At 36.4% G+C, this 20,239-nt stretch overlaps 1 protein-coding gene across 1 annotated transcript in view; it reads right to left on the bottom strand.

The window, feature by feature from the left end:
- The window catches only part of CEP162 (centrosomal protein 162), a 73,500-nt gene extending 55,075 nt beyond the window's left edge, over positions 1-18,425 (bottom strand). The window contains exons 1-9 of the mRNA XM_054569673.1: positions 18,369-18,425; positions 17,251-17,366; positions 12,709-12,823; positions 9,667-9,825; positions 9,158-9,341; positions 7,139-7,206; positions 4,668-4,786; positions 3,072-3,102; positions 1,197-1,313 (exon numbers count right to left, since the gene is read on the bottom strand). Of these exons, the coding sequence (XP_054425648.1) occupies positions 1,197-1,313; positions 3,072-3,102; positions 4,668-4,786; positions 7,139-7,206; positions 9,158-9,341; positions 9,667-9,825; positions 12,709-12,823; positions 17,251-17,307 (850 nt within the window). The 5' untranslated portion in view covers positions 17,308-17,366; positions 18,369-18,425. The remainder of the gene's footprint in view (positions 1-1,196; positions 1,314-3,071; positions 3,103-4,667; positions 4,787-7,138; positions 7,207-9,157; positions 9,342-9,666; positions 9,826-12,708; positions 12,824-17,250; positions 17,367-18,368) is intronic.
- Positions 18,426-20,239: the final 1,814 nt, after the last annotated feature.

Consider the following 20,239-nt stretch of genomic DNA (forward strand, 5'->3'; position numbering starts at 1 on the left):
AATTCAAACAGATGTTTCGAGTTCGTTAGTGATTTATCAATTCTCTTGCTCTTTTTTTTCATGTTTTTGGTTTAGTCGACCATATTGGTCAACTGAGACTTGCAAAAGCAAGCTGGTTAAAAAGTTCCCATTTGCAAATATTTATGGGTAAATCAAGAATATTACAATGAAAACAAAATACACAAACATATTAGAAGTCTGATGGTGACAGGAGAATAACATATCTGTAATTTCTGATTTCAAAAATTTCAATTATTGCTCTAACTTTATTTGTAAATGTTACAAATGTAAACATTTATACCAAAATATCATTTTTATCTTTATAGAGTATATATAAGATTTCATTTGGAGATAAGGGTCCCACATTATCTTAAAGACCTTTACAACCTTGCCTTAACTGGTATGGCTCAGCGGGCTGAGTGCTGGCCTGCCAACCAAAAGCTCCCTGGTTCAATTCCCAGTCAGGGATCATGCCAGGGCTGTGGGCCAGGTCCCTAGCTGGGGTTATGCAAGAGGCAACCAATCAATGTTTCTCTTGCACAATGATGTTTCTCTCCCTCTCTTTTTTCTCCCTTCCTTCCCCTCTCTCTAAAAAATAAATAAAAACCTTACAAAAAAATTTTTACAACCTTTAGTAAAGTCTAGATGGTCCTCGGCATTTGAAAATTTTGGGGTATAACCCACCACTTTCCTACACAAGGGAACTATGGAAAAGCACAATAAGACCGAACTTTCATTTCTCCTGTACAGGGCAAATTTAACTGAATACTCTGGAGAAGAAAAAAAAAATTAGTTAATATTCACCTACAGTGCTGCACTTTGTATCAACATCATTCATTCATTAATAAGCATTTACATAAGCCCTGGCCAGGGAGTACAGTTGGGTAGGGCACAATGAGTGCATAAGTGGAACAACAAATTGGTGTTTCTCACTCCCTTCCTTCCTCTCCAAAATCAAGAAATTTAAAAAAAAAACAAAAAACAACCATTTATTTAAAAACAGTTTACTTGGCTGATTAGCACTAGGTGTCACCACTGGTTAAGTTCAGATTATTTAAGGTGTTAAATATTATATCGAATGTAAGATTTAAAATTTTATTATTATAGTTACATATTATGTGGTATGTACAAATGAACTTCATTAGTCATAAAATGTTACATGTTTAGAAAATACCGAGTTTTCCAAATATTTTTACCTGTTCCTGTCATTTCATTATCAGTTATTTCAGGCAGAACTTTTGGCACAGTTGTTGCTTTATCCTGTTCATTAAGGGTGACATCTGCAATAGAGTCTAATGAATCAAGCAGCACCACTGGAACAAATAAGAAAAGATATTATGAATGTAGGGAAAGTTGTATGGTTCCTTAAAGAAAGCATTTTATTATATGCAATCCATATATAAGCAAAGATAAATATTTACATATAAAGAATATATAATCATAATCATATATCTATAAGCATAATTTTCTTATGTACAAGAGTAGGATTATATCAACATATGTATGCTTATATACATGCCTAACGTACATTTATATGTGGAAGGCAAAGGGCCTGAGAAAAATAACAAAAAATATTATTTTTTTCCCCCAATTTTATTGAGGTATAGCTGACAATTAAAAACTATATATATTTAGGTGTACAACTTGGTAATTTGATATATTTATACATTGTGAAATATTTACCACAATAAGCAGATTAACACCCATGACCTTGCATAGTCATTTACCTTTTTTTGTGCGGTGAGAATACTTGAGGTTTCCCCTGTCAGCACGTTTTAAGTACATAATATACTACTACTATTAACATCAGTCACATTGCTGCACTGTATCTCCAGAACGTTTTTATCTTGCATGAACTAAAACTTTGTACCCCTTAGCCAACCTCTCCCCATATCCTGATCTCTCAGCCCTTCGTAAACTCATTCTACTGTTTCTATGATATTGATATTTTTAGGTTCCACGCATGAGATCATGCAGTTATTTGTCTTTCTGTGTCTGCCTTATTTCACTTGACTAAATGTCCTCCATGTTCAACCATGTTGTTGCTAATGGCAGGATTTCCTTTTTTTTTAAAGGCTGAAATAAATATATCTTTCTATCTATATATATCTTTAACCCATTTCGATTTTTCTGCATGTTGTAAGGTAGGGGGTCCAGTTTCATTTTCTGCATGTGGCTATCCATTTTCCAAACTCCATTTACTGGGGAGACTATCCTTTACTGTGTATTCCTGGTGCTTTTGTCAAAAATTAATTGACCAAATATGTACGCATAGGTCTATTTTTGGATTCTATCTTGTTCCATTGATTTATGTGTTTTTAATGGCAATAGCATACTGTTCTGAATACTACAGCTTTTTTAGCATATTGATAGTTTGAAATCAGGATGTGTGGTGCCTCCAGTTTTGTTTTTCTTTCACAAGATTGTGTTGGCTATCTGGATTTTTCTGTAGTTCCATAAGATTTTTAAGATTGTTTTTTCCTGTCTGTGAAAAATGTGAGGGACTGCACTGGATCTGTAGTTCACAGACCCAGTAATTTAATGCCCTGTAGTATGGACTTTAAAACACTATTAATTCTTCCTACCCATGAACATGTAATATCTTTCCATTTACTTGCTTCTGCTTCAATTTCTTTCATCAATATTTTGTAGTTTTCAATGTACATATCTATTACTTCCTTGGTTAAATTTATTCGTAAGTATTTTATTCTTTTGGATGTTACTTTAAATGGTTTTTTTTTTTTCTTTTCATGATGTTTGCCTGGTTTTGGTATCAGGGTGATCCTGGCCTCATAGGATGAGTTTGAAAGTATTCCTTATTGTTCTTTGAAAGAGTTTTTAAAAACTGGAGTAAGTTCTTTGAATGTTTGGTAAATCACACCATAAAGCTATTCAGTCCTGGACTTTTAAAAAAGAAATGCTTCAAGATAGGCAAAAGGGATATATTATTGAGACAAACTGTGAACTTTAATTCACTAGAGATATTAAAAAATGAGTACAAATAGTGATTTATTCAGAAATATTTAGATACAATTCCAACTAAAATATATGAATATATACATAATATTTACCATTGGCCAGCATGCCAGTTTTCTCTTCTTCCTAAATTCAAGGTAGAAAAGAACCATATCATTTTTAATTAAAGTTATATAAAATGACCACAGTGGAAACTGCAACAAAATTTGAAAGCCAGTGTTTATTCCATAATGAAAATATCAGGAAATGTTCTTTCTAGGTTTCTTTGTCACCCTCACTCACTGATAATTCTACAAGACTAGACATTGTAGCTGTCAGAGAACTTCTAGAAGTTTCTTCAGAACCTTGGAAATAACCAGAAATTAATTTAGACCTTTATAAAATCCTTGTTTAAAGTATACAGATGTCATCTGCTCATCTACTTTGCTCAGAAATTCTTTTTTTGAACTCCAGCATAACATGTATACTCATATAAGAGTCCTTTATTATAACATCACCACCCCCCTTTATTGTTAAAAACTGATGATGAAATATAATTTGTATTCATGGTTTCATCTGCATTTTGAGAGAAAAATTTTCAAAATGGTGGGCCACCGAATGGTGACATATTTAAAATTCATCAATATTATAGGTTCCCTTTGAATAAGTCTTCTACTCAGTGTCACCTATATTCTCCATGTGGATAAGCAGTATATAGAATTATCTCTTACAACAAAGCCTTATTTCGTTCCTATTTTAATCTGTACCCAGACAACTCTCTCCTAGGTTGCCAGTTAGGATGACACATTTTTGATGCAGGCTACCCTTTCTTAGTATACCACACTATCGTGCCTTCTACTGACCTATTTTTTTCATAAAATATTGTAAATGCCATATTCCAAGTATAAATCCCAATAAATTTCTAAGGATACTCATCAGATCTCATTAATCTTTGTGTATTTCTAAGGTCATCTTGTTTTTCACCCAAACTACATGATACAGACACTCAAAGTACTAGGTAAGAAAGATTTATTTTGTAAGAGTATTTATTAATACCTCAAAGTGTTCCTAACTTCTTTTTAAAGAGTTTATGGTTTCACACGTGTTCAAAACAGCTAGACCTAACATCTAGTCCCAACACATGTCCAGATCAAGACCAATATAATAATAATTGTTTTTCTGGTTACCATTAGATAGCTCAAGGATAAGGTCTATCAGACAGGCAAGATGTTATAGTACCCTTAACTAATCTTGGTAGGAACTGAGAAATGACAATAGAGTATAGCAGTGTTGAATGTGAAGAGAATAATTTAATTCACGATCTCAGCTAAGTAAATCTCAGACACTTATAGTACCACTAGCATAAATACTAAGGAGGGGTATTTACTGTATTCACAAGGACAAGACTTACCAAAGAAAAGCATAGTTTATTAAACCTGCTTAAAATTAGATTTGAGATTTTTATTAAGTTTTTACCTTCGACAGTTTAAGGAAATTACTTGCCAAAATATATCCTTAAGAATATCATCAATTGCCGTGATATTTCATTAAGACTTATACTAAACTGACATCTTGAGTTAGGAAAATGTCTCCATGTTGAGACCTGTTAACTTTACAATAATGAGCAAAACTATAAAGAATCCTGTATTTCAAGCTCTTCAAATAGTGACAGCTAAACTGATGAAACTTTCAAATATAAAACTGATGTATACCTGTTTGGGTGCATTTATTTTTTCTGACTTGGGATTTTCTTTGGAATTAGTCTCTTCATCTATAGTAGTCAAAGGTGCATCAGTATCTTCCTCATCTTCAAAATCATCACTGTAATTTTCTGAAGAAAATAATTTTTAAAAATATAAGGGTCACATTGTCAAAAAGTTAAATTCCAGGAAAAGACTGATTTCCAAACGAAGAATTATACATAATTGATTGAAACAGTAACATAAAGATAACTTTAGAGAACAGATTTTGTTTTTGGCAAAGATTTAATAATTCCATTCATGAGACAGTTTTATTTCAGTTTTTGTACTGCCAGGTTCTTACAAAATTTATATTTTTAATCCTTCATATTATTAACTGACTGAGAATTTCTAGAGCAGCTCTAGAAATATCTAGAGCTGATATAAGATTTTATATCATCTTTAAAGCAAACTTTAGTATTTGTTTTTTAAAGACAAAAATCTCACATTTTTTCCTTATAAAAGGCAGTGCTTTTGTAAAATCTTGACTCTCATAGAATAATGGGTTTTGCTCATTTTTTAGGCTGATTTTCTTGGTCTCTGTAGGTATTTCTACTGTATGCCCTAAATGGTACTCATGAGAGGTCGATCTCAGATACTTCCTTTGGGAAGTGCTGGCCCTATATGACCATCACTCTTTCCCAATCCTGGCTACTTCTCAGCTGAAGGCCCAAGTTATATCTCAATGGCTTTGCATTAGAAGATAAGGTGTGTCCATGTTAACATGATACTGTCAGATTATTTATGGGGAAGACAGGGCAGAGATGATTTAGTCAGTATCCATCAATTTTCAACTTGTTGTTTAGAAAACTTATGAAGGATTGACTGAGATCTGCAGGCTATAAAAGGGGAATGACCTTTTCAGGGTGGAATCAATCATTCTAAAAAGAAAATGCAGACTTACTCATATTTCAAATATTAGATCGTATTCAGAAACAGGATGGCCTGATGAGAGAAAGGCCGCATGAGGCAGAGAGTCTGCTTCTGGATAGGCTGTCCTTTAGTTTTCTCTTAGAATGGAAGGGATAACTTGAGTGTAATTATTAATGGAAGTTTGGGAAAAAACTTCAGAGTTTATTCTCAAGTTAAAATAGAAGATGCTTCCAATGAGACCTGCCTACAGAAATACCTCCATTTCAGTTCATAAGGAATATGAGGTTAGAACAGCATGGGTATTGTAACCTTGGCGGATAAGCTAGGTTACTTGGTTAACACCTATATTCAGAGGCTGAAAAGCTCACCTGACTGTTTCTCCGCCACAGGAGAAAGAACACTGGGATTTTCTAAATATTGGTAGACACAAATTCACAGTTATTGAGAAATTACTTTGTATTAGACATTGTTCTAGGTTCTAGGACCATTATAAAAATAATATTCTAGGTGGGAATCATTGAATTTTCAGGAACCTAAGAGATTAGATTTGCTTAAGAAGAGATGATGCACAAGGAGAGAGGAGATATGAGAGAGTATGGCAGTAAACTTTGATGACTACTTGGGATTTGGGAACTACTTGAGATCAATGGAGGGGGATGTAGCATTTGTATGACAGCAAACAGGTAGTACAAGAAACAGGGCAGGTAGTATAACATAATGTTCAAGAGCATGACCAGGAGCCAGAAGTCTTGGATCTACTACTTAGTTCTACTGATTTCAGCTACAGAATGTCAGCAATGGTATAATGTTATTTGAAAGCAAACTCTAATAAGACAAAGATGCATATTGTGACTCATAGGGCAACTAAAAAATATCGCAAAGGGGTATAAAAAACTGAAAGATGGACTAATGGAATGCTGTAAATACTCAGTCCAACAGAATGCAGGACAAAAGAAGCAGTAACAACAAAAAAGATGGAACAATACAAAACAAACGGCAAAGCAGTAAATGACCATTCAAAAAATGCATTTTTGTAAAGTGTAGAAACATGTGAATTAAAAGTCAGAGATTATCAGATTGAATAAAAAAGCAAAACCTAGCTATATGCTATCTATAAGAAAATTGTTTTAAATATAAAAACACAGACACATTAAAAGTCAAAATACGGAGAAAGATAAACCACCCGAATCAAGATTTAAAGGTGTTTGTCTTGGCTCCACAGATTTCCCTGGTCCTGTCTTCCCAGCTGGTCCACTGCCCACTCCCAACAACTAAGGCAGCAGTGCACTTCGATCAATTTCTTGGTAGCTCAGACCGCAACATAGGCAATTCACTGTACCTGTTCAAAGCTCTTTCCAAGACAGTATGATTTTCCTTTTAATTATTTTTCTCTTATAAATGTGTTTATTAAAAACTATATTATCTTTTCAAATATTGAAAATTTTCTTTAACCTTTTAATAGTTTACTTTTTATTGTTTTCCATGACCATTTATCCTCCTATACCCTCTTCCACCTCCATCCTCCCCCTCCCCCACTGCCCAATCACCACAGTAAAAACCAATGAAATTACCTGCTAGTTCTTCATGTTTCAATTCATTCTCATGTTTATCTTCAGTTAGTTCTATATTAGCTTGATTACTGGAAAAATATTTAATTTAGTATTACATGTTATTAATACATTTCCATGCAATCCTTTGTGTATATTTAAAAAAAAAATCTCTAACACCAACTATGTGTTCTCAAATATTGTTTTTATCAAAAGCAAAAAATTTGGGAGCTATAAGGAAAATATTTTGAAAATAAAGATTTCTTAAAGCTTAATTGTAGCTGACAAAATAATACATAGGGAAAAAATGCCGTGTTTTAAACTTCATATACATAATGTTATACATAAATGTGTGTGCATTTACATGTCTCAGGGTCCAGATATCCTTTCTAAAGATTAGAAACTGACCACAAGCTATGAGAATCAGTGAAATCTACAAGGAGGTCAGAAAAAAAAAAGCCAGGGCCATCATTTACATTCTAATAAGCAATTTACTCATGAAATGGGAGATGACTAGGAGCCTTAAACCATGAAAAACTCAGCAAAGCAGCAGGAAAAAAAAAAAAGAGGCAGCAAAGAGGCCTGAGCAAGTTTGAACTACACTAGATGTATTAGTTCAGATGTTGCTTTCTTTCAAACCCAGGAATCAGTTCTATCTTTTTCAGTTGATCAATCCTGTCTTTAGTGAGTCCAAAACATTATAAAACTTTAATAGTGGCAGCAAACAATACTGCATACTCAATACTATACTATTCTCTGACTAGTATGTTTTGGAGTAAAAATATCAGTAGTTAAGAATATTGTTAAGAAATCAGAAAAAAGTTAAATATTGCAAAGGGGCAAAGACTTATGACTAACAAACCTGTGCATGCCTAGTCTATATTATCACTGTGGGGAGAGGCAATCTCCACGGGCCTGCATTTTCTTGCTGGGTATACCAGGGATGCAAGGCATGGATTCCCCTTTCTTAGGTCATTTTTCAGGGCTGTGTTTGCAGTGAGCCACCTTGAGAGGAGGACTGTTTCCACTTTACAAGCAGTGGAATCCTTAGCCTCAGTGATCCTCTCATAAAGCAATCCACCACGTGTGCTGACAGCTATTGCGCACCCCTTGTGTTGCTCCCTGGGCCTTGTGGGGCATAGGGAACTGAGGCAAATAAGCTTGATAGTCAGGTACTGTACTGCTTTTGATGTGAGAAATAGTCCTTTGTTTCTGATCCAGGAATCTTGTGTCTATTGTCAACATCCATAAAAAGTGGCAGGCTAACTTGTTAACTTCCAGGTAGGGTAAAAATCCCGGATCCTACACAGTTCATGACAAGCACTGCTTTGTCCACCACCTATAAGAAACTAAGTATCATAAGAACAGGCACTCTAACAACCAGAGGTTATGATTCTCTTGACCTTTACAGTTTGGTGTTCTTAAAACTCTTAAAATTATCACTTTAACTTAAAATTTAAATTAATGATATATGAAACTGAGGAAATTAAAGGTATCAGGTTTCACAAAGGTCTCAAAAATGTCAAAAGGTCTACCATGCTTACAGAGAACCAGCTCGGACAACTAGTAGGATTTCCACAATAAGTGAGGTTTTCAGATAATCATTAGGGTCAAATATACACAAAGGTATGCTATCGACCAAACCTGCCTTTGCTCCCTGGTCCCTATCCCCTTTCTGTTCCTTTCCCTGCAACTGAGTTTATAGTAGCTACCTGGATTCTCTTGTTTACCTTATCTGTAGAAAATCACATGAGAAATTACTTTCCTAGTAACATCTTTCTGGCAACATACTATTAGTCTCAAAAGCATCTCAGGCATGAAACTTCAGATAGCTAGAGGCCAAGTGACTCTCAAACCAATGTATTCTGTTGATATAAAAGAAAAATTCTGACCAACATAATGAACAGAGAATAGACTTAAAAATAAGAGTCTACTTTTGCCTGTTACATTTATCCATTTTAGTCTATGTATATGCCAGCCTTCCAAAAATATAGGAAAACACAAAAATCATTTAATGTTTAGTTTGTATTTTATTTATATTACCTATGTAAAGCTTTAAAATGTGTGGAGTCATTAGAATCCAATTCCTTATTTAATCTTGAATAATCAATAGAAGATGTTAAGCCTTTCTCAAGTCTGGCAAAAAATTGCTCTTTTTCCTCTTGTTCTTCTAATGTGTCCAATCCCAATCCGAGAACACTATGATTGAGCTCAGAAACAACTATCTCTAAATGGAAAGCACAAACACATTTTATTAACATACAGAATTTTGATAAAATTAATTTTAATGATGCTTGACATTTATATTAAAATTTTAAAAAATTTGGAACACACTTTACTTTTCACCACCAATACAGACTTACATTCATAATTAATATGCATGGTTATAAGGCTTCTCTATAAGTATAATTATAAACCTTCTAGGAAGATATTAGATCTATCTAAGTGCTTCAAAAAGGAGATTCCAAAATAGTTGTGAGTTAATTTTTGTAAAAATCATGATTATAAGAATAGTAATTAACCCATCAACTCTTGTGTCTCATATTTCTTACCATTTGTTTCTAAGCTGTCAATACTTAAAATAGAGGTTCCACTGCTCTTGAGAAACTGAATCCTTCCAGCAGACTCATCTTCTATGTCCATAACAGTGTCCATAATAGGCTGAGAAGTCGTCTTTGTTTTCAAGTAACTTACATTTGTTCCGGGCAGTCCTAGGGATGGGATTTAATATAGTTGGATATTTACATTCAGAACATTGTTTTGACAACTTTGCCAACACTGTAATACTTACTTTGTGGACCATAGCTATAAAACAAATCTAGTCTACTGAATAAAAATCCATCAGATCTAAAATTCCCAAAAGAAAAATTATAATTCTATTTGCAGTGTGTCTTAAGAATAGTTCAAAATTTTGCATAATGGGGTGATAAAAGATATGATTTCTAAAAATTATTTTGAAGCACAGTACTTTATACAGTATACCAAGCCACTTTAATGAATATCTTCTGCCCCACATAAATCAAGAGTAGTAAGTTACTAGCTGAACTGGAGAAGGGAGGCAATTCCAAACAAAGGGAAGAAAAGCTACAAAGGGTCAACAACGGGAAGGACAGGCCACATCTGAGATACAAAAGGGCCAGTGAAGGGAGGTCTAGAGAGTGAGTGTAAAGACTGGGTAGAAAGCAGCACAGAGCAGAAGTTGATGGTTAGACCATGCTCATCCTCACAGGCCGGGGGTAGGATCTGTTCTTTATTCCAAAAGCACTAGAGAACAGTCAAAAAGTTATGCAATCAAAATTTCTTTATCCTAATAGTGCCTATTTGTTGTAAAAACTGATATACAGAAAAAGTAAAAAACTATATTATGTGATAAGAATACTAAGATTAAAATAATATCACTATGATTAAGAAGTCACAAATTCTGACTACAATTTCCTAATTAGTGTCCTCTTGGAAAGGGTTCAGAATCTATTTATTTTGTGGTTTTGGATGAATAGTGGTTTTATAGCCGAAATAACCTCCACAGCTGCAGAAAATCAAGAGATATAGCTATACACATTTCGAAAGAAAACTGCCTGCCAAGATTGGGGTGCAGAGTGGTGTCTGTCTAGGGTCTCACCCTTACTCCAAAGTTGGATGCAGGGATGTGACCCACACTAACCACGCTCATAAGAGACTGCTGTAACTGAAACCATGATCCAATTCAGTGTAGAGGAGGATTAGATAGTTTTACCCTCTAGGCAGAATATTGCATCCTTATGGTAACTGAAAGAGAAAGCAAAATTAGGAGGCTGGGGCTGCTCAATGTAGATGTGGCATCCATCTAAGACGGGTAATGTGTTCCTCTCCTCGAGAGGGTGTTAACATCTGCCTCAGCAGCTTCTACATTCTGAACGGCAGGAATCATCTAGTACTAGCAATTACTTAGTACTCAGAACATAACAGAAACTCAGCCACGTCTGTGACTGAACCAGGGACTAGGCTATGCCCTTGGATGAAGAAATGCTCTACCTTGTGTTTAAAGGTACATTGTCCAAGTTTTTTTCCTAAGTATCCTTCCTTGCATTCTTTATTAATCAAATCCACTTCTGACTGGTAAATTCTTTTAAAGATTATTAATACCTTTAGTCAGATTACATTCAAGTGTTGGTCTAGGACCTATCCTTTCCCTTTCGGGTGAGTATACACAGCATTCCATCTGATTATTTTCTAGAAAAAAGACTAATACTAATTAAGTCTTAAATCTTTGTCAATAATTTCTATAGTACTTAATCATACAATATCCTTTTCAAGCACCAACAAGGAGAAAGATTCTAAAAAATAATTCTTCACATGCTAACTTTAACAATGTTGCACGATTTGGGGATTTATGAAAACTGCACTGAATTTTTCAATAAGGCAATTCCTTACTGTATGCTACTAAGAACAGAGAAGTGACTATGAAATTCACTCTTACATTTGTTTGTTAAACACATTTATTCTTTACTATTGAGGGTCAGAGGATACATAGAAAAGAAGTGTTTTCTGCCCTCACAAAGCTCCCAACCTCAGGAGTAGCCCTATAGGTTACAACTGTCAATACAATGTATAAATGTTATTGTGGTGTTCTGACTTTGAAACAAAGAAGAAAATAATTGTGTTGATAAGGGACTAGAAGAGTTAGGGAAGGACTACAAAAAGAGGTAATACCAGACTTTACTGGACAAGAAGAAGGACAAGAGGAAAGGCATCTGGTGGTAAGAAAGCAGAAGCTAACATCCACAGGCAGGGAGCCAATGGTGTTTCCCGGGGATAGGGAATAACCAAGTGTGGCTGGGGCACGTGAGGCTAGAAAGGAGGTTTCCAATCAGATTATGTAGATGGTAATAGTAATTGTAATATTAAGGAATTAAGGCTCAATCTTAGAGGAAAAACAAAAGCCATGGGTAAATTTTCCCCTAGATAAGAGATAACAGATCAGTATGTAAAATGGTGCTTAATGATCCACAAACAATATGAACATAGGTATTTTATAGAAGTACTCTGAGGTTCCTTACAGATAGAGTGCTTGACACATATAGAACACTCCAGAAAGTAATTTCTCATTTGTAACGATGCAATAAGAAATAGTTCAGAGACAAGTATTCACATGTGTCAGAAAATATCAAGAATGAGTTCTCTATCATTAGGGCAATAAATTAGTTCGTTTACTAATGTTATTAAGAGACTGTGATACCAAAATCTGTAAATTTTGTTAAAATCTATCCCATAAGATGACATTAATGTGTTGTTGAAATATTTTATTAAATCACATTAAATCAATTTACCATTACACATGATTATATATAAATATACCTATACTATTATTCATCATCTTAATTTGAGTAATTATACATTATCTCAATGTAAAATAACCTAATAATGCAGAAACACATATTCTCAACATATAATACATAATAAAATGAAAATGAAAATCAATTTAAACCTCAAATATTCACACCATTAGTATTATTTTCTTTATGTGGTAATTTTACTACAGTAACAAATCCAGAATTAAAGTTTTGACTGACCCCTTGTGGTCAAATAATTTGAAATTAAAAATTAGCAATATTTACCACCATCTTCAAAATCATCTGCAGTTATCCACCATGGCAGTGTATCTTTCTTTTTCACTTCTCTTTTAGACTGTCCAGGTGTTTTGTTTGAATTTTCAAAAGAATCATCTGAAAGCTGAAGCAGATATAAACTGCTGAAATTTAAATTTGAGAATTTCAGGTTCATCACTAAAAATGTTTCTTCATTTTCTCACAGTTCAGTTATCACATACATAAGCAATATGCAAAGTAATAATGTATGAATTCACATTTCTAAACATATGTGACCAAAATAACTTAAAAATCAAGCATGTATCTCTGAACACCAATTATTAAACAAGTAAACTAACCAGGGAGAGCATTAACAGCAAAGAAATAAAGAAAAATTGATCAAGAAACTTAGGAGAGGGAAAAAAATACAATCCTCTCCTAGACATTCTCGAGGGTCTAAGAATAAATAATGATTAAGCAAAATTACCTAGCATCACTCCAGAAGAATAAATAAGTATAAGACTGAAAAGAATTGAGTTTCAGGTGTTCAACCACAGAAATTAGCATTTTCACAATAATCTATAAACTTAATATTTATTTGTTCTTTTTCAACTCTTCAGGTCCAAATTTTCCTACAACCCTAAATTCCTGACTCTAACTCCAACCTGGCCCCTCACTCTCAGCCAATAACTTGGCTTCTCTCTTCACTGAGAAAGAAAAAGACCTTCAGTCAAAAACCATCATCCTTCCCCTCACTTCATCACTAAACTCACCTTTCAAGACACTGGTTTCCTCTCTCAGAAGAGAAATTCTTCTACTTCAAGGAGAACCTGCAGAGGGGTTACTTCCCATCTCACTAGGTTCTGACTTCTTGGTTATCCCATTTTATCTCTCCATCTTCAACCCCTCCTCTCCACCCTTCCTTCAGTTTATAACCTGTTCATCGCTGCATCCCCGGGACCTGAAATAGCACCTGGCACAACTGTTGACTAGAAGAATGAACACTCAAGTGTACTCAAAAAGAAAAAAAAAGTAAAACAAACAGAAAAAGGTCCTTACTACTACTGTCTCCCTTTTACTCAGAGTATCATTTTTCCTTTATATACCAACTTGTTTTTAAATCCTTACCCAAGGACATGTTTATTGAGTTTCAGAAAAAGAGACAGACATCGATGTGAGAAACATTGATCAGTTGCCTCCTGCATGCACCTTGACTGGGGATCAAACCTACAACCCGAGGTACGTGCCCCAAAAGAAATCAGACCCATAACCCTTTGGTGTACCGGATGACACTTAAACCAACCAAGCTACCCAACCACAGCTATATGTCAACTTTTTTAGTTCACTGCTCAATCCCTTAAAATCTGGTTCTCATCCAAAACAACTCCTCTCCAAGGCACCAAAGGCCTCCTAAACATCACTGATAAAAGACTACTGTCAGTCACCTTCCCTGATCACATCACAGAACTTGATACAAGAACTTCAGAATTGGTGACCAACTCTAAAACTTCTTGAAACTCTCTACCTTTGCCATCACAGCACCACTTCCTCCAAGTTCGGTGAAAAACGATGGTTAGGTGGCAAAAGCTCAGTGACCTTCTATTTTCATAGCTCTTGACAATAATGTCCATTTCTTTAACACCAGACTTCCCCAGGACTCAGCTCTTCATCCTTTTTATCCTCATTCTACACACCCTTTCTGCAGAAGCAACCAACATTTATCCCATACCTGCTCTATTTCAGGATCTATTCTCAGGTTATCTCAATCTTTAGGTAAATCAAGGACAGGTTTACAGATAGGGAAACAGCTCAAAGAGGTTAAACAACTTGTCCAAGTTGCTACTGTTAGTGTTACAGAGCTGGGATTCAAATTGAGATTTCTGTAACTAAAACCTGTCCGCATTCTACTATACTGTGTGGTCCCCCCAACTAGGACATTGCTACCAGCATGACCTTTTCAACTTCCAAGATGACAACACACGTTTCCACCTGCCAGCCAAGCAACTTTTTACCCCACTGATTTGTAAGAATGTCAATTTTAAGATGTTCAAGAGGAACTCATTGTCTTCCCTTACAACCAGGCAGGAAGAGAGAGAAGGGAAGAAAATATCCTTTATCCCACCTGAACTTTAGCATATCACCTTCCACTCAGTCTGTACTTACCATCACCTTGAAATGTCCCATTTCTCTCTCCTCCCCACATCTCACCATTTACCGAATTCTGAGAATCCACCCCAAATTCAATCTACTCTTCCTAAACCCCATGGTCACATGAAGTGTGGAGGGAATATAGGTTTTGGGGCCTCACAAATCTGAGTTGAAATTTCAACTTCAAAATATGCCAGCTCTGTTGCTTAGGGAAATTACCTCTCTTTTTACCTGTTAAAAATAGCCATAGTAGCACTGACCCTGCAGAGTTGTGGCAAAAATTAGGGGAAAAAACAACAACAAAAAAAGGAGAATGCCCACCCTATTGCCTAATACACAGTAGGTACATTACCACTTTTGACACTATTGCAGTTTTCCTGATTGCTATCATTAAAAACAAAAGAAAAAAGCTGGTCCCCAAATAATAAGAGTGCTGGCAAGGATATGAAGAAACTGGAACCCTAATACACTCATACACTGCTGACAGGAATGTAAAATGGCACAGCCATTTAGAAAATAGTCCGGAGGGTCCTCGAAAGGTTAAACAGAGTTACCACATGACCCAGCATTTCCACTACTAGATATATACACAAAAGAAATGAAAACATACAGTCACACAAAACAAAACATGTGAACAATTGTTCCTATCAGAATTAATCCTAATTCCCAAAAAGTGGAGCGAACTGAAGTATCTATCAACTGATTAAATGGGTAAACAAATGTAGTGAAGTCATACAATAGAGTATTATTCAGTTAAAAAGGAATAAAGTACTGAAACATGATACAACACGAATAAACTTTGAAACATTACGTTAAGTGGAAGAAGCCAGACACAAAAGACCACATATGTATGATTCCATTTTCTATGAAATGTTTATAATCGGCACATCTTCAGAGACAGAAGTAGATTAGCGGTGCCTGAGGCTGGGAAAGGGGGTAACTGCTAATGGGTTTCTTTTAGGGGTAATGAAATAGTCTAAAAGTGATAGTAGTGATGGTTGCATAACTCTGTGACTATACTAAAAACCACTGAATTATGCACTTTAAGTGGGTGAATGGTAAAGTACGTAATATCTCAATAGAGTTGTATATAAAAAATCTGGTATCACCAATCTTATTAAAACATAGATATGTAAACCATATATCTCTGAATAAACTGTTATAGCAATGATTTATCAAAATGATTTTACTATGACTCTAAAATCGTGTTTTTCATTGAGACACTACCTTACCCAACTCTCCAATGAGACGTGAGAGCTTTTATGAGTTGAGGCCGGCTATGAGGGAAAGAGGGAGGAGGCGGGTAGAAAGGACGGGAGGAGGCGAGGGCTGCAGGGGTGAGGAGGGGTAGAAGAAAAAAATTACCTGTACTGCTTTTTATCTTTTAAAATGAAAACACTTCCCATAAATTTAATTTTCAAAATATGCCCATATTCAATACTAATTTTATTTTTTAATGGGAAGGAAGACTCGTATTCTGAGTATCTAGTACATCCTGGAAGCTGATACTTTTGTAAATCCTCACAACAATCCTACAGAGGAGGCATCATTTTACCTATTAGATAATGAAAATGAGGTTCTTTCTACTACAAAACTCCCTTTATGATCAAGAATGTTAGAATAATAGTTGAAGTGTGACTCTTCCCAACGGTCTATAAGGCCTCTCCATGTATATAAATACATAGGACGTGGTGTATACCTCTAATGTGTACACTCAGCAAACACTCATTAAGCATCCATTAGGTTCTGCAGGTATAGCAATGAACGTATAACCATCACGTCACAGACCTATACAAGTAAAATAATGAATGGTGCTAACTTACATAGAAAATTACATACATGGTATACTAACAAGTGACTTGGTGGTGCTTTTTTTTTACTGGATAAACAGAAAAATCCCTCTCTGATGTAGTGATATTTAAGATGAGATTTTTCACTAGCCAGGTGGGACAGGGGGAAAGCAATACTGGCAGAGGGAACAGCTAGTACGAAGCTCCCAATGTGAACTGAGCTTGGCATGTCTGGGGGTAAATAAAGGCCACTGTGACATGAGTGGATAATGAGGAAGTGAGGGAGGCATGAACAAAATCATCCAGGGCTTTGTAAACCATGGGAAGGAGGAGTCTGGACTTTTATTTTATATGATAGGAAGCCAATATGGCATGTTTTACATAAAGGAGGAACAGAGCCTGATTTATGTACAGGTTCTGCAGGACACAGAGCGGGGAAGGAATGCTGAAGCAGTAGTTGGGAACTGACGCAGCAGTGGGGCTGAGCTGCTGGTGCCCTGGACTGGGACGGCGGCAGGGAAAGGGAAGGGAACTGGAAGGATGATGGACTGTATCTTAGAGGTGAAAGAGAAAACTGAAGATGAGTTTCTTACGAGACACTTTTACAATACAGCTTTTAAAAATACAAACTTACCTCTTTCATGAACTGTTCAAACTCTTCATCCAGTTCTTCTTTGGCATAGTGAGCCATAATCAATAACTTTAACTTCCCAAAGTAAATGATCCAAAATATCTACAACATTGGAAACACTAAATAACAAGAAATAATAAACACCTTTTGAGGAAATTCATCTCACATCATGAAAACAACCAGACTTAAACCACAGACAATTCTCTTATCATTTAGCATATATGCACAGTTATGGAACAGTAAGCTGGACAAGAGATTCCCAATTTATTCATAAAAATAAAACTGATTTGGAAAAGCAGCTTGCCTTGTACTTAGGGTCCAGAAATACATTTTTATTGTTAACATCCAATTAATTGTTAAAGGGCGGCTTCTACACTATATACACATTTCTGCATATGTTAAAATTGAACATCCCTTAAACAAATCAGGTCCTCTCAAGAAATGTTTTAAAAATTATGAATTAGCAAATCCAAAAGACCATTTGTTTTGCAAAGTACAGGACAGTTCGAGCTGTCATATCATTCAACCAGTTATATATCAACCCATATTAACAGCTTTGCAAAACACTTTCCAGAAATGGGGATGTATCCAAATACAAATGGAATCAAATGTAAGACTCAAAATCTACCTAAAATTAATGGAGTACACAAATCAATCAGAATCAATTGTTTCTTTGGAAGCGTGGAAAAACCAACAAAAACGATGCAATGTGACTTGGAACGCAAAGCTCTCGTCTGTGCCCCTAACGCACTCAACTTCAGGTCTGCCCAGCACCGCAGCTTCTTTCTTAGGGTCGGGGGAGAGGAGAGGGAGGGGACGCGGAGACGTGAGAAACCTTTCAGCCAACCTGCAGAATAACACCTCCTCACCCTCATTAGCATTTCTGATCAGTTTTAGGTGTGTGCGGTTAAAGTCTTGCACCCACATTCTTGGTCACAGGCGGATGCCACCCAAAGGCGGGGTCCAGCTCCGGGAAGCGCGGGTTCAAGTTGGCGGGAAGACAAAGACGCACTCGCAGTTGGAGTCCAGGCGGAGGTGGTGAGTGACCCGAAACTAAAGCTCTGAGGACAGCCTCGGCCACGGGGAACCGAGTGGGAAGCAAGTGTCCATGCCTCACCTACCTTTGCCTCCGTATTCCGCGCTTTGCCGGAAGACCGGCGGGGGGCCCAGCAGTTGTCAGGGTAACAGACTTAAGCCGCCGGGCTCCGGGGTCACCTGACCTGGGCTAGTCACGTGGCTCGTGGGCCCGATTGGACGGCTGTTATAGTCTTTTTGCCCCAAAGAGTGAAAATTGGAATGACCTCGGCTCAGGATACTTTAGTTAGCGTTAAGAACCGTCGCTGCTGCGCTCATAGAGACTCCGCGGCTTTTTCTACGCTCCTTGAAAACCTGGAACACCAACCGGTCACGAAAGCAGGCACACATGCATGATGGGTGTTGTAGGCCCAGCCCGTGGGTTCCTGGGAAATGTAGTTTAGCTCTCGTCGTTCTTGTATTTCTGCACTTCTCGCCGCCTCTTTCTAAAGTTCCCCACCCGTGTTGTTTCAGCTCTCTGCTTTTCAAACGCAAGTTTTGAAAACATTTAATGTTTTGGATTTCTTCTACGTGCAAAGTCCTATGTGAGCATTGTAAGAGACACCCACACATATGAGAAAGAGCTCTATTCGGAACAGGGACTCTGTTCTACCATCTAGTGGGCAGGGAATTGAAAATACACCTTACACGCCACAACCTGCTACATTTCCTCCTTTCCCCCCATTCTATAGCGGCATCTTATAATTATTTTCTTGGAGTTTTATTTTACTTTTCTACTCTCTCTCTAAAAAAACGCAACAGTTTGGAGTTTCAGGGGACAGCACTTAGGGCAGTGAAAGTAAAATCCACAACAACTGAAAGAGATGCTGCTGGCAGACATAGGTTAAGGACCTCATCATCTTCAGCCTCAATTTTTAATTCAGCATGTGTTTATTGAGATACAAATGTGTATGTGCCAGGAGCTGTGCCCTATGACAAAGATTTGAATAATATAGGTTTTTTTAAAGCTACTATTTATTGCATGCTTAAGTTGACAGGAGCTTCACCTACATTATTTCAGTCTCTACAATCTACAAATCATTTCAATTCCATCTGTATTTTGTTTGCTGTAGGTACAAGATAATGATAGATACCAATTCTATGGCCCCACTAGGCTGCTTTCCACCCATCCCTACTATAAGCTTCTTGCAAATCATGCCTCTTTTACATTAATTTATACTATGCAGTAGCCTCAGATCTTCCTGGTCTCATCTTTAACTCCAGTCATGACTGCTTAGGACCATTTCCACTAAGCTTGGTCTAGCTTCACACAGGTGTAAGTCGACTGTGAGCCTGCAACGTAGACCTCTTGTTTTCTGATCCCTGAGGCTTCTCTGGTCCTTTAGGGAATCCATTCAGCACTCAAAACTTACAAAGTGGAAGTGTGGGGTCCTAACCTTTGTGGGCCCATCATTAACCAAACAGCACTGAAGCTGATAAATAAATGATTCCCCTCTTCAACCTCAGAATGGTCAGTGTTGATACAAATTTCATAAGACTTCTCAGAATGTCCTGTGTGGTCCAGAACCAGTTCACAGCCAATTTGATAATACACTCTTGTATTGGCTTTCCGTATTTCTCCGGTTCATCACTTCTGCTACTTGGCAACACGTTCTCATATAAATTGCTCTTATGTAGATGTATACCTCATGTACTGTTTTCAGGGGAACTGTGGGAAAGACAGCTAGTATCAGAATAAGCCTTAGAAAACAGACGATTAGGATGGGATTTGGGAACTGGGTAATCCACCAGTCAGATGGCAATGAAGACCCCACTGATAATGGGATGTGTGGTGGCGATAACCAGTGACATGCAGCTACTAAGATTCTTATATGAGGTTGGTTGGGCAGAGTTACAGGTGGAAGGTGAAGGGTTGACTTGTACACTCACTGTTAAATGAGATCATCATTTTCTGTAC

This window comes from Pteronotus mesoamericanus, unplaced genomic scaffold, assembly GCF_021234165.1.
Source record: "Pteronotus mesoamericanus isolate MK-2021 breed Mesoamerican mustached bat unplaced genomic scaffold, CSHL_Meso_final contig_20, whole genome shotgun sequence".
Lineage (NCBI taxonomy): Eukaryota > Metazoa > Chordata > Mammalia > Chiroptera > Mormoopidae > Pteronotus > Pteronotus mesoamericanus.